Consider the following 17491-nt stretch of genomic DNA (forward strand, 5'->3'; position numbering starts at 1 on the left):
AATACCCCTTAGCCCAATTTGGGCTGAGGGAGTGAACACCTTCCTCTATTTAGCAATGTGACCAAAAAAAAAAACGTTTCATAATAAACTTCAAAGAGCTCGAAAATAAGCTTATATTTAATTATTGGCAGACTCAACGTAATTTGTGATGAGTTAGAGGTCTACTCTGAGTTGAGGTTTCAAACACTGGCCAATTAATGGGTTATATGAAAGACTTTACACGGACATATGGAGGGGGAGGGAGGGGAGGATAGAGAGGTGAGGGAAAGAGAGAGAGAGAGGTGAGGGAAAGAGAGAGAGAGAGAGGTGAGGGAAAGAGAGAGAGAGAGGTGAGGGAAAGAGAGAGAGAGAGGTGAGGGAAAGAGAGAGAGAGAGGTGAGGGAAAGAGAGAGAGAGAGAGGTGAGGGAAAGAGAGAGAGAGAGAGGTGAGGGAAAGAGAGAGAGAGAGGTGAGGGAAAGAGAGAGAGAGAGGTGAGGTGAGGGAAAGAGAGAGGTGAGGTGAGGGAAAGAGAGAGAGAGAGGTGAGGTGAGGGAAAGAGAGAGAGAGGTGAGGGAAAGAGAGAGAGAGAGGTGAGGGAAGAGAGAGAGAGAGGTGAGGGAAAGAGAGAGAGAGAGGTGAGGGAAAGAGAGAGAGAGAGAGAGAGAGAGGTGAGGGAAAGAGAGAGAGAGGTGAGGAAAGAGAGAGAGAGAGGTGAGGAAAGAGAGAGAGAGGTGAGGGAAAGAGAGAGAGAGAGAGAGGTGAGGGAAAGAGAGAGAGAGAGAGAGGTGAGGGAAAGAGAGAGAGAGAGAGAGAGAGAGGTGAGGGAAAGAGAGAGAGAGAGAGAGAGAGGGAGGTGAGGGAAAGAGAGAGAGAGAGAGAGGTGAGGGAAAGAGAGAGAGAGAGAGAGAGAGAGGTGAGGGAAAGAGAGAGAGGTGAGGGAAAGAGAGAGAGAGAGAGAGAGAGAGGTGAGGGAAAGAGAGAGAGGTGAGGAAAGAGAGAGAGAGAGAGAGAGAGAGAGAGGTGAGGGAAAGAGAGAGAGAGAGAGAGGTGAGGGAAAGAGAGAGAGGTGAGGGAAAGAGAGAGAGAGAGAGGTGAGGGAAAGAGAGAGAGAGAGAGAGGTGAGGGAAAGAGAGAGAGAGAGAGAGGTGAGGGAAAGAGAGAGAGAGAGAGGTGAGGGAAAGAGAGAGAGAGAGAGAGGTGAGGGAAAGAGAGAGAGGTGAGGGAAAGAGAGAGAGAGAGGTGAGGGAAAGAGAGAGAGAGAGAGGTGAGGGAAAGAGAGAGAGAGAGAGGTGAGGGAAAGAGAGAGAGAGAGGTGAGGGAAAGAGAGAGAGAGAGGTGAGGGAAAGAGAGAGAGAGAGAGGTGAGGGAAAGAGAGAGAGAGAGAGGTGAGGGAAAGAGAGAGAGAGAGAGAGAGAGAGAGAGAGGTGAGGGAAAGAAAGAGAGAGAAAGAGAGAGAGAAAGAGAGAGAGAAAGAGAGAGAGAGAGAAAGAGAGAGAGAAAGAGAAAGAGAAAGAGAAAGAGAAAGAGAAAGAGAAAGAGAGAGAGAAAGAGAAAGAGAAAGAGAAAGAGAAAGAGAAAGAGAAAGAGAAAGAGAAAGAGAAGAGAGAGAGGTGAGGGAAAGAGAGAGAGGTGAGGGAAAGAGAGAGAGAGAGAGGTGAGGGAAAGAGAGAGAGAGGTGAGGGAAAGAGAGAGAGAGGGGTGAGGGAAAGAGAGAGAGAGGTGAGGGAAAGAGAGAGAGAGAGAGAGAGAGGTGAGGGAAAGAGAGAGAGAGAGAGAGGTGAGGGAAAGAGAGAGAGAGAGAGAGAGAGAGAGAGAGAGAGAGGTGAGGGAAAGAGAGAGAGAGAGAGGTGAGGGAAAGAGAGAGAGAGAGAGGTGAGGGAAAGAGAGAGAGGTGAGAGAGGTGAGAGAGGTGAGAGAGGTGAGAGGTGAGAGAGACAGAGAGAGACAGAGAGAGACAGAGAGAGACAGAGACAGAGACAGAGACAGAGACAGAGAGAGAGAGAGAGAGAGAGAGAGAGAGAGAGAGGCGAGGGAGACAGAGAAGGGCGGGAAGGAGAGAGGGGGGAGGGGGAGGGTGGCAAGGTGGGGTATGGGAATGGGGTGGGGTATGGGAATGGGGTGGGGTATGGGAATGGGGTGGGGGGGAGGGGAAGGTCGGAGGGGGAGAGGGCGGAAAGGGAGAGGGATGAGGAGGATATGGAGAAGTTTCCTTCTGTATCGATCCTCCAAGCCCTTGTTGTTTGACAAAGTCTCCCTCTATTGGTGTCCCCTCCACCTCTCTCTACTGTTCCTTTTGTCTTTTTGTATCTGAATCCATTCAGTGTTCTAACTCTTCCATGAACCTTGACTTTGTATACAAAAAAATGTTATAGGTTGGCAACCATTGTACAGGCTTGATTGACCAAATGCTGTATTTCTCTGTTGAGGGTCCTTGTAAGGGAAGTTTTCGATTATATATTGCGACCTGTGGTGTCTGTCCGTGCCTAGTCTCCCGTTTACGGCAACCGCACCCAGTGCTGTGTTTGAAAAGCTCAACATTCGCTTTTGAAATGAGGAGAGAACAGGCATGAATGCTGTTGATGTCAAACTACAGTTCGCAAGCAGGATACCCTGGCCTCTTTTTACATAAATCCAACCTCTGCCGCCCGATGTTGCACCACCATTTGGCGATGAGCGGTACAAGTATCTCAGAGCTTTAGCTCTGAGTGAAACCAGGAGTGCAACACAATTAACCTTTTTATTCAAGTCCATGAAATAATTTAAATTGATTAGATCAACTTAAACTTTTCCTGACACGGGGGACGGGTAGTCTTGGGAAGGGGGGAGGAGAGAGGTGGGGTGAGGTTCACTCGGTTTTAATGTTTACCAAATTGAACGATGGTCGTGGCTCAGCAGTTACAGTAGATACCTGTCATTGGTACAAAACCACAAACAGAATAGAAGAAACAAGAGCCATCAAGCAGCCGGTGCGATTCCATGTCTCAAATATCGCTTCCAAGAGCAACATTAAAAACTTGATTGGTTATATTGGTCATGGGACATGCAGGCAGTCTACTTCATTTACCTTCTTAAACTCCTCTTCCAAGCACTTCTCCAGGTACTTGTAGCGTCTCAGAAGTTTGCAGATCACCTGAAGGGTCAATCCACACACACATTGCTTATAGAATCAGAGAACTAGAGCATGCTCATTAAAATACAACGTAATTCTATGGGTTAATGATTGCAGCTGGTATTATCAGGCAGCCACAACACTCGCACATCCCCACCCCACCATTCCTCACCCTCCACATCCAAACCACCGCAGCTGCCGCCACCAGATAACTCAATCCTTCCTCAACCCACCTGCCAAATCGCACGCAAACTCCACATCATTATAACACTGACAAAAACAATCAGTTGTAACATCGTTGTACCTGGGCAAAGCGACGAATTGCCTCAAGGTCTTCATCGGCAGAAAAGAGGCAAACATTTGTGCGAGTCACCTTGGTCTTGTCCCCATCGTCCAGAAGGCTTCCGCCAGGAGCTGTGATGAGGAAGAGCGAGACTTAAAATTAAGACAGGATGCCGTGGTACCCTTTATAGTACTGTATAATTAAAGTTATTCAGGCTATAGTTTTCATTACAAGACACGGGGGCAGATCCAGGAGTGCGTATGTGTGGGGGGGTTGGGCGGGATGTCGAGGAGAGGGGGATGGGGGGAAGGGGAGAAGGGGAGAGGGGCTGGGTCTGCCCCCAACATTTGAAGATTAGAAAAGAAAATCACAACATATTCCCCAGAAAGACAAATACTGTATATTATAATGTGTTCTTCTTTTTTGTTTAACATCACTCAGAGTAATTGTTGAGTAACTTGTGTCCCTGTAAGTTGGCAAAGCTGCAGTTTCCAACTTGACCATGTCAAAATTTACAATAAAAATACATAAAATTTATTTTAGTGGAAAATTGTGATTTTGTTTTCCTCTTCCCAACATGTAGACAATGTGGTCAGTAGATGCTCAGAATGCACTTTTGTTATTAGTCCCCTACCGGTGTACACCGGAGGGCACTATAGGTTTTCAGTCCGTCAGTCCGTCCGTCCGTCACGCAAAGAACAGTTTTCCGGACCTTTTTTCTAAACGCTTAATGCTAATGATTTCAAACTTGGCACATGGTTTCCTCATGATAAGTTACAGATCGAGTTCGAACTTCACGACGTTTCGATCATTTTTGACAAAGTTATGGCACTTTGAACTTTGGGAATTCTGATAATTCTGATTCTGATAACTCAGTGCCATTTTAAGTTTTAATTTCCTTTAAAAACCAATTTCTCTGCAATAAATAGGACCGATTGAGATCAAATTTTCACCGTAGGGGGGACTCGGTCTGTAGAATATTTTAATGGTAATTATGACGTCACAGGTCACGTGGTTCGGTCGCCATATTGTTTTTCATGAAAACACGAAAACCCCTTTTTCTCCGCAACGGCTGAACAGGTCGAGGCCAAACTTTGCAGGCAGAATCACATACCCATGACGAACAAAAAAGTCAACGAGCATGACGTCATACGTCACATGGTTTCAGAGCGATGACGTTTTTAAGCATGAACCTTTAAAACCTAGCTCCTCCCTCATCGAGGGGAAATCGAGGGGAAACTTCAGATCTGTTCAGCATGTCAGTTCACTAAAATGTCCTTTTGGAATTTGCGATAGGGCACGTGGTTTGGCATATGTCGTTAATTAAACGAAAAAAAATAAAAAATGGATATCTCTTGTTTATTCTGGACAAGAGGCACCGTGCACCCTCAGCCTCGTCTGCGAACATCAAAAGCACGACACAGCACGCACTTTCGGGAGGGGCGGAGCCAAGCCGAGCAACATATATATATACACATCGATGATCATTGATCGTGAACCGAAAAATATAATAAATAACTGATATTTAGCAACTCGAAAGGTTCTTTATCAACAACTTATTTTCTCGTGCTTCTGCTGACCTGTCTGCAAGGTGTATAAATCCAAGTCCCGAGTGCGAATCACAGGTGAGCCCGTCCTGAGGTAATTAGCGATTGGGAACGATTCAGAACCTGTGGGTAAATAACCCTTGGTAATTTCCCCAACAGTTTTCCGGACGACAGACTGCCGGTAGGGGACATGTATTGCAGCGCAATACTCAGAATGCTTGTTGTACTTTAGTTATTGTGTAAGATGTCTTTCAATGAGAGAAAGTCCCATTCTCTTAATCTGAACCTCTGATGATTGGCTTTCAACCCCCAATCCCTACCTCCACCCTCTCCCCTGCCAGTATATTTATCTGGCAGTCCATGGTGTTCCCAGGCCTCACAATGTGAAAAACCTTTTTTGGGTAAACAACATCTCCAAACTGGCTGCCACATCAGTATTTTTGCCAGAGCTAAGTTCATTCTCAGCCCCTCTCAGCTCAGTACAGTGCACAAAGCCTTCATAAGAAATATCATGGAATATGGGTCCCATTCCAGGCTGAGGCAGCTGCTTCCCATCTTGTTCCTCTGGAGGGGATCAAGTCGAAGGCTCTCCATGTTATTGGAATCTTAGCAGAAGGTCGAGTCTCAAGATCTGCTTCTTGCTCACCGCAAAAAGGTTGATGAACTCAAATATCTCCTCATTTCTGCTCTTTCTCCTCCCACCTTCCATCCCATCCCTTCCTAATTCGCACACACACTTCCAGAATTACACGCCTGCTTACCTTTTCACAATTCCAATCTGGACGCTCACCTCTTTTCCTTCATCCCATTATTCTCTCGGCCGTGGAACACCATCTGTGGTCTCATTCTTCTCCTTCCGGTCTTTCAAGAGCACTATCCAAAATCACCTTAAGGTTTCTGCAATTGTTCATCCCAGCTCCCTTCTACTCGACGATGGATGATGCACTCCCTTTCTCTTCTTTTTTTTTTCTAATTATGACAGGTCTTTTGTCTCCCCTCTACACCTCTGATTATTTCTTGTTTGGCTCATTCATGACTAGATTTGTGTTAAAAAAAAAAAAAAGTTTGGAAGTCAGCATTACCACTTGAATACCTCCTAACATACCTTACATAACACACATGCTTTTGAACTTCAAAATAAGAGCAGGAAAACATTTCTCACCCAGCATTCCACCAGCAACCAGGATGTCAAAAAGTGTGTCCGCATAGCGCCTGTAATCAAGCTTCGAGCTTGACACGTCCAGGAAACGAGAAGCCGCTTCTAAATCCTCCCCAGCTTCTTCCAAGCCTTGGACAATCGCGTCCCTGAATAAAGAAGGCTCAAACTTCTCTTTTTCATCTGCTCAGCACACAATCAAAACAATGCACATCAGCAAAGAAATACCTGAACCTCAATCAAATAATGAATAGTCATCGTACAATTAAAAACAACAAAAGCTTGCAACATAAATAAACAAACTAGCAAAGCACTTTATGGTATTCGGCAAAAAGTTTAAACTTCCCATATTTCCAAAACCAAACTTCAAGTCCAAAACTCGAAAGGTTTACTCACCCCGTTTGCGGGTCTTGAACCGCTGTCCTGTTAGTGTAGGCTTCTGCTGCTTTGTATTACTCATAAACCTTTTGACGAGGGCTGTTCACAAGAAAAGGGAAAAACATTATTCATCTGAGCAACCGCCCCCAAGCATCCAGAGCAACCGCCCCCAGGCATCCAGAGCAACCGCCCCCAGGCATCCAGAGCAACCGCCCCCAGGCATCCAGAGCAACCGCCCCCAGGCATCCAGAGCAACCGCCCCCAGGCATCCAGAGCAACCGCCCCCAGGCATCCAGAGCAACCGCCCCCAGGCACCCAGAGTAACCGCCCCCAGGCACCCAGAGCAACCGCCCCCAGGCACCCAGAGCAACCGCCCCCAGGCACCCAGAGCAACCGCCCCCAGGCACCCAGAGCAACCGCCCCCAGGCACCCAGAGCAACCGCCCCCAGGCACCCAGGGCAACCGCCCCCAGGCACCCAGAGCAACCGCCCCCAGGCACCCAGAGCAACCGCCCCCAGGCACCCAGAGCAACCGCACCCAGGCACCCAGAGCAACCGCACCCAGGCATCCAGAGCAACCGCACCCAGGCATCCAGAGCAACCGCCCCCAGGCATCCAGAGCAACCGCCCCCAAGGCATCCAGAGCAACCGCCCCCAGGCATCCAGAGCAACCGCCCCCAGGCATCCAGAGCAACCGCCCCCAGGCATCCAGAGCAACCGCCCCCAGGCATCCAGAGCAACCGCCCCCAGGCATCCAGAGCAACCGCCCCCAAGCATCCAGAGCAACCGCCCCCAAGCATCCAGAGCAACCGCCCCCAAGCATCCAGAGCAACCGCCCCCAAGCATCCAGAGCAACCGCCCCCAAGCATCCAGAGCAACCGCCCCCAAGCATCCAGAGCAACCGCCCCCAAGCATCCAGAGCAACCGCCCCCAAGCATCCAGAGCAACCGCCCCCAAGCATCCAGAGCAACCGCCCCCAAGCATCCAGAGCAACCGCCCCCAAGCATCCAGAGCAACCGCCCCCAGGCATCCAGAGCAACCGCCCCCAGGCACCCAGAGCAACCGCCCCCAGGCACCCAGAGCAACCGCCCCCAGGCACCCAGACCAACCGCCCCCAGGCACCCAGAGCAACCGCCCCCAGGCACCCAGAGCAACCGCCCCCAGGCACCCAGAGCAACTTCCCCCAGGCACCCAGAGCAACCGCCCCCAGGCACCCAGAGCAACCGCACCCAGGCACCCAGAGCAACCGCACCCAGAGCAACCGCACCCAGAGCAACCGCACCCAGGCATCCAGAGCAACCGCCCCCAGGCACCCAGAGCAACCGCCCCCAGGCACCCAGAGCAACCGCCCCCAGGCACCCAGAGCAACCGCCCCCAGGCACCCAGAGCAACCGCCCCCAGGCACCCAGATCAACCGCCCCCAGGCACCCAGAGCAACCGCCCCCAGGCACCCAGAGCAACCGCCCCCAGGCACCCAGAGCAACCGCCCCCAGGCACCCAGAGCAACCGCCCCCAGGCACCCAGAGCAACCGCACCCAGGCACCCAGAGCAACCGCACCCAGGCATCCAGAGCAACCGCACCCAGGCATCCAGAGCAACCGCCTCCAAGCATCCAGAGCAACTGCCTCCAAGCATCCAGAGCAACAGCCTGATATTCTAAGCAAGAGGGGATGTGTATTGTTCCAATTATTTCCGAAACTATCGTGGATTTTTTTTTTCTCTCTGGTGAGGTAACAAAAGCTAAAGAAAAGTAAAAACGGAAGGAAATGTCAATAAATCGCAAACGACCGAAAGAAAATAATGCACCCAATACTATTAGTCTAGGGCGATTAGTAATTTCGTGTTTTTTGTTTGTTAAAATTGATTTAGCAATGGATTCTGCTTCAGAATATTATAGAGATGTAAAAAAAATAGGGTTCCATTTTTTCTTTTACGTCTAATAGGTAGTAATTCGAAGAAATCCAAGATGGCCGCCATAAAATTTGGAAAATACACTTTTGTGCATATCTTTGTATCTAGATATCATATAAACATGAATAATATGTCCTTTTATATGTTTTCAGACCCAAGGAAGCCATATCTGCCATTGTTTTTACAGAAAAATGCAAGGAAATTAAAATAGTGGGCAATATACCAGCCAAAATGGAGACGGCCGTCGTGAAATCGGATCGTATAATTTCCCAATTAGAATCGATTCAATAAACAATCTTCACCGATAACATTTATTTTGAATACACACACACGCGCGCACGCACACACACACACACACACACACACACACACACACACACACACACACACACACACACACACACACACACACACACACACACACACACACACACACACACACACACACGCACACACGCACACACGCACACACACACCTAAACATAAACGATGAATGAACATAAACGATCACATAAACGAATGCCTCATTCATCCTCATCCATATCTATCACACGCGGTTCATTGATGTTTGCTTTGTTGTTACAACTGTAACCCACACACCCACAAACTTCAGTACAAGGAATATTGTTATTGCGACAGCTACATCTTCCCATACACCCTTTCTTGCACCCACAGTTCACGAGATTCATTATTGCTTCTGGGGCTGGAGGATTCAGGCATCGACTTGGGGCATAAACCCCATCATCCGAAAGTAACTGCCAACCATACTCGACAGGTGATGGAAGGGACGGATGGCTTTCTGCTGCCTTTCTCCATATCATTGCGATATAATGTGCTCGCTGAACGTGTAACTTTAGCGAACCAGTGGTAGGTGGAAGACTCTCTCCCTCAGCAGCACGGTTGGAGAATAAGAACCAGCGAAGCTCGTTTACTTTCGTGTGAACTTTAGACTTGTACAGCAGACAGACGAAGCGTTCCAGCTGGGAACACACTTCTGGTGACGGATCAGTTTGTCCCAAAGACTCCAGAGCCTCCCATATCTTGTTGTCACATGTCATGAAGACCTTAAAGCACCAGTCCTTGCTCCTGCCAGCGAACCTTCCAGACATGTCACTTCCCGTGAATGCGTGGAATCCAAGTATTGCAGACGCACGTTTCTCTCCTAGCATGCCATGAATAGGTTGGACTGCAATGCTCCTCCTCAACTTTCCCTTCCCAGTGAGAAACCTCGTAGCAGGTGGTAGATCGTGAAATCTCTGAATCAGTAGGAGGAAGATATCGGTATCTGGCGAATCAATGATAACTTCTGCATCTTTGTCGACTGTGAGAGCATGCAGAATTAAGAGTGTATCGGCCTCTTCTTGGCTGTGCGTGAGTAGACTGTCTGGAACTTCAGTGTTGCCCGTGGTCTTAGTTCCTGATGTCACCATGAACTTCTTCAACTTGTTTGGATGAGCCTTGCTGTAAGATAGACACTTCACAGCCAAGTACTCTGTAAGCTCTGCCTTGGTCTTCACATTGGAAAGGAAATCTTTGAGTGAAATCTTCTGGATCAATGTACTATCCCTGACGTGATAGTATGTTGATTTCCCCTTTGTCCTCTTTAGGCGCATTTTGTCTTTCAGTGAGTTATCGATGTATCGGTCGAATACCAACCTCACGTCATCATAATGCACGGCAATATTTTCGAGGCGTTCAATGAACGATTGAGCAAAGTCACTGCATGTAATCATTTGTTCTGTTTTGGAGATCCCGTTAACAAGAGCCATGCCATCAATGATTATCACTCTATGGCGAGAAGTAGTCTCGTTTTCATTGATCACTCCTGATCTTGTGGTTGTGTCTGGGTTTTGGCTGATCTGAGAGGGTTCCTGCAAATTTTGGCTTGAGATTTCATAGTCAGTTGATGGGTCATTAGTTTCTTCCCCAGCGTGTGCTGCTGCATCATTCAAAGCGGCAATTCCCGCGTCTTGATGCTCATTGATTTCTGTCGAAATAGGTTCTCCTGGTGGATCATGTACATCCTGCTCTTCAGGCTCAGCCAGATGCTCAAGTTGACGAAGGATTTTTGCCTTGTCGTATGCCAACAAGAGGGATCCATCAGATGCAAATAAAAAACGTGGAACGATGCCAAATTCATAGGTGCCAATACATTCTTTCAGGTCGAGCTCTGGTCGGCTCCGTGAGATAACGATGAACCTCTGCAACAATCCTCGCTCTTCTTTGACTTTGATCAGCTTGTCGCCCGATCTCACTTCTGTTGTGGCATTCGAACTCTTGAATGTTCGAAGTTTTCTTTTCGTCATTTTGTCCCACACAGAAATTTTCCCTCAGCTAAACGATCTGTGGCAAATTGCTGGAACATCTGTTGTCCGATCTCGTCGCGCTCTAAGATGTCGCTGGACACTTTTTCATTCATGACTTCTTTGGTGAGCAGGTTGTAGACCTCGTCTACTTCCTCTTCCATAAATGGATCGCCATGTTCACCGAACACCCTAGAAAGCTTGGAGGCATGGCTCATCACCCGGGAAAGCTTTCCCCCCGTGATTTCGTGGTGTTGTTTTCTGCTCTGGTTTTCACCAAGACCATATCCCTCCGCAAACTCGTGCAGTGACTTTGACAGCTCAGGTGCAATGAGGAAGAACTTGTCAAGCGCCTTCTCATTTTGAGTTATCCCTACGATTCCTCCAATCACCTTCAGTGTACGGTTTTCTTGCTCAATGCCATGGTCTGGGGCTATTGATGTGAAGCCTGCCAATCCTTTTGTCACACAGAAGTTCCCTTTCATGAATTCCCTCCACAGTTCTGGGTGCTGCTTTTCAGTCTCCTGCATTGTTGAAATGTAGAGAGGGAGCAACCGAGCATAGTTTAGATGATCGTGAGCGAAGAAGTACTTCGTGAGAGACTCGATGCTCTCCATATGCAGCAGCAGATCACGTTGTCTTGTACTTCTAATGAACAGAAGGATAGTCTCAAACTGTTTCATGTAGTTCAGGAGGAAGCGCTGTATCTTGTTTGTGCTGACCTCAAATTGTTCCAGTTTTTTGGTCATATCTCTGGACTCCATCATGGCCAATGTTTTTTTGAGAATGTCGCATAGATTCTTCTCTGGCTCCATGCTCCCGCTGATGTCTCTCTGATATGCCTCTCCCAGACGAACAGATGACTCGTTCAGATAGGCCCTTTCTTCAGGTTCCATTGCCAGGAATCTCTGGAAGTACAGGTTGTACAAAGCGATCAGTGTTACCATGTGTGCCTCCAGAGCTCGATACAAGTGCCTCCCATTTAGTATTTGGCTCACTGTGGTTGGCGAGAAAAGTCCAGCCTCGACCCATGCCTGATCAATTCCACTCCCTTCCACGTATTTTCCTAATGCAGCTAAGGCCCAAAACACAACATGTAGCTCACCAGGTCGGAAGAGGAATTGCTTCCTGATGTCCTCGCGTTCCACCCACAGCTTCATCGCCAGGTCGTATAGCTGCAAATCGAGAGTCATGACTGTGATTGCCTCACTCCCCATAACACGAGTTGTGATGTTGTGAGCTCTCATCAGACCCGTGTACAGTGTATCATAGTCTGTAGGAGGCGACCTTATCAACGGAGGAACGAGAGCAACATTGGTCTTCTCACTGGACGAAGATAGCAAGGAATTGAAGGCTCCCCACATCCCCGGAGCTGTGAGTTTGACGTCAACTTCTCCTTCTTCCTCGAAGTTCAGGCATCCAATCATCCAGGTCATATCGGTTTTCTTGTTCTTGTCTGTCTCGGGTTTTGATGTGAGCAGCTTGCAGTCGCTCTTTCTCTTCTCGGGTGCTGGCTTCTTGCAGGTCAACGTTTTACAGCCAACTGCATCATGTATCGTTTGAGCTTTTGATGACCGGTCAAGTTCAATTGGTGGTATCATGGGTGATTTCTCCGGTGATACAGGCTGGTAGATCGCAATTGCTGTACCATGAAGGGTATTCATCCCGCAAGGAGTTGACTCTAGAAAATCGATGTTGTCCATGGCAAACCAGACGAACGTGTCCTGAACCAACCATGGTGGTAGACAGATGCCTCCGGTGGACTCCATTTGCTTCAGTACGGAGTTGGCAATGCTGGTCTCAATCTCCATGACCTTTTTGTAGGAGATGGCGAGGTCCAGATGTGCAAGTTTCTCTACAAGCGCCTTGGATCGTGTGTTTTTGTGTATGTCGAGAGCTAAGCCCACACTCAATGGAGTTTCAAATCGTTGTTTGAATGATCCATCCTCGCTTCTTGGTTCGTACGATACCTGTCGGTCAGATTTATAAGCACCGACAAAGTGCTGCGCCAACAATGATGCACTCACACCAATGGAGTCCTCCCTGTTGCTATTTCCTACTTTCCTTGTTCCCATGACTGCATGCTTGCAGAAGATGTTGAGCATCGGGGGTGGCTTGTAATCAGCAAAGGTTCCATTAAATTTCCATGCTGGGGAAGATGCGATGTCTTTCCTCAATATTTTCGCAGCTCGCAAAAGTACTTTAAAATCGTCTTTGATGCTGTCTGCTGTAATTGTGCTTGATATCATGTGGTCTTTGAGCTTTGTGGAAAGAATCTGCTCTGGCTTTGTTTTGTTTGAGGGCCGGCTGAAATGAACATCGGCAATGTTGTCTAGGATCAATTGTTTCAGGTATGGCTTATAACTATGGTTGTCTGAGACCGGAAAGTCGTGCTCCTTAAGTAAATTGACATAGGTTACATGAATTTCATTCATATTCAGCACAGCATTTTCAGTAGTATCATTCAACGCAGTTTCAACAATTTCAATGAGTTCAAGGTCTGATAACACCTGACCAAAGTTAACATTGGTTGTTTCTGTTTGTTTTTCCGTCTTAACTATAGCACGTTTGGCCTTAACTACACATGGTAAATGATATTTCATGTCCTCAGCCATTGCTTGCAATGGGTCAGGCGAACTTATGACACTGTTCAGTCTCACTTTCAGATTGTCATTACTTGTTTCTTGGCCAATGTTTCTGATCTGGAGTCCCATGTTCTTTGTTGACACATTGTGTAGTTCACTTCCTCTGTCTTCCTGGCATATGACATCTGAGCGCGTCAAATGTCTGTTCTCGGGAACACCTTCTGGATGTTGACGTGCTTTCCCCTAGATCACTAGAACTTGGTCGTCCTCTCTTTTTCAGTCGGATTTCTGCGGCACTGCCTGATGTTGTTCCTTTCTCAAACCTAGCCTTTGCTCGATCAATGTGCATCTTATTGGTAACATCTTTGTAACAAGCTTTATGGTAGCGGAGACCTTTTGCGAGCAATTCTTCAGCAGAGGAATATTGCAAACGTCTATTCAATGATGCAAACTTTGTTTCACCATACGTGTACTGTTCCTCAGCACCTGCCATCAGTTTCTCGACAGAGGAGAGTTTTGGTTTCGTTACAAAGGTTGTATAGTCTGTTTGCCCTATGGCCATTTGGCATACAAAACAAAGTCCGAAATCTACTGACTTCTCAATCTTCCTGGGTGGTGAGTCACTCATCTTGAAGGTAGGTGTAATTTTCTAGACACTCTTGAACTGTCGTCGGTCCTGCAAAGATAGATACTACTATTCAGATTCACATTTCGTCAACACAGTCAAAACCAGACCTTAACTAGATGGTGGAAACTTAATTAACCGATTTCATGCCGGCCGACCCCACTTTGGCTGGTATATGTCCACTATTTTATTTTCCTTGCATTTTTCTGTAAAAACAATGGCAGAAATGGCTTCCTTGGGTCTGAAAACATATAAAAGGACATATTATTCATGTTTATATGATATCTAGATACAAAGATATGCACAAAAGTGTATTTTCCAAATTTTATGGCGGCCATCTTGGATTTCTTCGAATTACTACCTATTAGACGTAAAAGAAAAAATGGAACCCTATTTTTTTTACATCTCTATAATATTCTGAAGCAGAATCCATTGCTAAATCAATTTTAACAAACAAAAAACACAAACAATATTGTTATGACATATGGGCCTGCACTATATATTCAATTTCAAGGGTTAAAGAGAACCTTGATGGGTTTAATGGCAAAACAAAATGCTTCGAAGTAAGGATGTTAACATTAGCAGGTCTAACTGCAACCTATATGGGAGAATTACTGCACTTTGAACATGGTTAACACTCCAAAGTTAGTCATCTTTAAGCGGTGAAACCGCTTCAATATTTAGCCATGTCCATCCATAGGTCAAAAATGAGGAAGAACCTTTGTAATCCACCGTGTTTAATTATAAAGGGTTCTTCTAAAGGGTTCTAAAGGTTAATTATAAAGGGTTTTAAAGGTTAACTCTAAAGGGTTCTAAAGGTTAATTCTAAAGGGTTCTGAAGGTTAATTCTAAAGGGTTCTAAAGGTTAATTATAAAGGGTTCTAAAGGTTAATTATAAAGGGTTCTAAAGGTTAATTATAAAGGGTTCTAAAGGTTAATTATAAAGGGTTCTAAAGGTTAATTCTAAAGGGTTCTAAAGGTTAATTATAAAGGGTTCTAAAGGTTAATTTTAAAGGAAGGGTAATTCTAAAGGGTTCTAAAGGTTAATTCTAAAGGGTTCTAAAGGTTAATTCTAAAGGGTTCTAAAGGTTAATTTTAAAGGAAGGGTAATTCTAAAGGATTCTAAAGGCTAATTCTAAAGGGTTCTAAAGGTTAATTCTAAAGGATTCTAAAGGTTAATTTTAAAGGAAGGGTAATTCTAAAGGTTAATTCTAAAGGGTTCTAAAGGTTAATTTTAAAGGAAGGGCAATTCTAAAGGTTAATTCTAAAGGGTTCTAAAGGTAAATTCTAAAGGGTTCTAAAGGTTAATTCTAAAGGGTTCTAAAGGTTAATTCTAAAGGGTTCTAAAGGTTAATTTTACAGGAAGGGTAATTCTAAAGAAAGGGTAATTCTAATAGGTTTCATTCGTTTCTCAGCTCTGCTTATTTCATATTAAAAATGCCAAACTGAACCACTTCTTTCGGACACTGGTGCGATTTGTTTCAAGCAAGATGAATCCGACACCAAATGTTTTTGCTGTAAACACAGAATCGTCAAATACTTCCTGGTCCTGATGGCACTTCACATTCATTTCTCACCGAGGACAAGTTTTCCCCCCTTCTCTGCTATTAATGAACCAGAAGCAGTGGTGCAAACGGTTTAGTCGGTGCATGTTGACGGCTGGCTTGTTGGTTCTCTTGCAACGACATTACACTTACACTTACAGACCCCCCCATGTTGAGTTTTTTGTAAATTTATATAATCAAGGAATACCGTCCACACCGACAACCACGTCCCTGATAACTGTCACTTACAAGTCACATTTCTGTGGTAACGCGTTTTACTATCGATATTGTTTCGATCAATTTAAGTAACTAGAACAGTACTCGGCAGAGCGCACACCTCCGCCAGGCTGAACAGTTTGCATCCCACTGACAGGCTCGATCTGGATTCGAACCTGAACCAAAACCGAATCGGCTTGTTCTCTTGTTGCCTAACCAACTCGTCCACCAAGTTTGGTCATAATCCATCCACATTTTTAAATATCATGCTACATATCGTTTTGGCCCCATCTCTCAATAGTGAAGAATCACTTAGAAATAAAAAAAATTCTTGGATCCGGATTCGAATCTTCCCCAAAACTGAATCGATTCTTTCTCGTCACACACCCAACCTGTCCACCAGGTTTTGTCCAAATCAGTCCACAACTTTTTGAGACATCGTGCGATATAGTACATGTAGTTTTCTTTTTGTCCTATCTCTCAAAATGGTGAAGAATTACTTGAAACATTTTCGGATCCGAATTCGAATCTTCACCAAAATATAACAATTTCGTCCTCGTAAAAAACCCATTCTCTGCACTAAATTTCAGCCAGACAGACACAGGTGACAACAACCTCCATCCACCTTCGGTTTATCAACATCAATTAATTGGATCAATCCGGTTTACCCTTCAATTTGACAGCCGAGACCAGTTTTCCCTTCCCTTTTGTCCTCTGCAGCGGAACATTTGGCACAGCAGCCGAGCACGTGTTACGTCACCAGATACAATTTGCATAACAAAAGAATCAGGATAATTGGTTGAAACGTCAGAGTAGAGATAATAAAATATTTTTCCTAAAGACCAAAACTAAGCACACCATTACTCATTAGTCATTTTAAATCTTTAAAAACAAACGAGCACCAAAATGCGACCGGTATTTTATACTTATTTTTTTCAAACGATTTTTTTTTTTCAAAAGAACAAACTCGTTCATCACAGAAGAAACAAAACGCACGACGAGCTATTCCGAGTCGGCGTTTGAATCGACGACCACATAGTCAAACACACACACACACAATGGCCGCCCCAGGCCAAGGCCTTCACCCGGCCCCACTTCGCGAGACGGACTGGGTCGGGTACAACCGTCAGCTTAAAACGACGGCCGTGAGGACACTGCGGGTTCGGACCGAAATGACGGGAAAGCTTGGGAGGAAATGACGGGAAAGCTTGGGGGGGTCGCGAATGGCGCCATTACCGTGCGAAGTGCGCTCGCCTGATGCTGTGCGTTTCAAAACCGCTTGCACAGCCAGACGAGGAGCAGAGAGGAAGGGCGGGGCCAGCGGCGGAAATGAAGAAGAGCACGTGCGCTGGGGGAGGGGAGAACACGCGCCACCACATTTCAAGCTGCTTTGTAAGGAAATTGCAGTTTGAACCATCAAGCCAGTGCAGCCGGATGGGGCTTGTTTTTGTTGGATACGTCAACTCAAAAACGATATGAAACACACCACCACAACCTCACATCTTCTTCTTCTTCATCGTCTCCTTCCTCCTTCCACCGTCACTGCCTAGTGCCTCCTCCCACCATCATTTCCTCTTCCCACCATCACTTCCTCTTCCTTCCTCCAACCACCACCCCTTCATCTCCAACCACCGCTTCTTTTTACTCATCATCATCTTCATCCTCCACCTCCTCCTCCTCCTCCTCATCCAAGCACCACCAGCACTCCACCACCTCCTACTCCTAGTACAACAACCACCTCTTCCCAGTTCCCACTCCAACCACCACAACCACGATCTCATCATCATTCTCCACCACCACCTTAACCTCCTCATTCCCCACCAACCACCACATCTTCCTCCTCCTCCACCTCCAC

The 17491-nt window shown here is 46.4% G+C and overlaps 1 protein-coding gene across 1 annotated transcript; it reads right to left on the reverse strand.

Annotated features, from left to right (window-relative positions):
* Window positions 1-2202: 2202 nt before the first annotated feature.
* LOC137416181 (uncharacterized) lies at window positions 2203-13927 on the reverse strand. The gene is made up of 5 exons (XM_078780002.1): window positions 11772-13927; window positions 6472-6552; window positions 6082-6258; window positions 3394-3503; window positions 2203-3110 (listed from the first exon to the last, which is right to left on the reverse strand). The coding sequence occupies exons 1-5, from the start codon at window positions 13378-13380 to the stop codon at window positions 3012-3014; spliced, it is 2076 nt and encodes a 691-aa protein (XP_078636128.1). The 5' UTR covers window positions 13381-13927; the 3' UTR covers window positions 2203-3011.
* Window positions 13928-17491: the final 3564 nt, after the last annotated feature.

The sequence above is a fragment of the Myxine glutinosa genome, chromosome 6 (assembly GCF_964187855.1).
Source record: "Myxine glutinosa chromosome 6, kmMyxGlut1.1, whole genome shotgun sequence".
Classification (NCBI taxonomy): Eukaryota; Metazoa; Chordata; class Myxini; order Myxiniformes; family Myxinidae; genus Myxine; species Myxine glutinosa.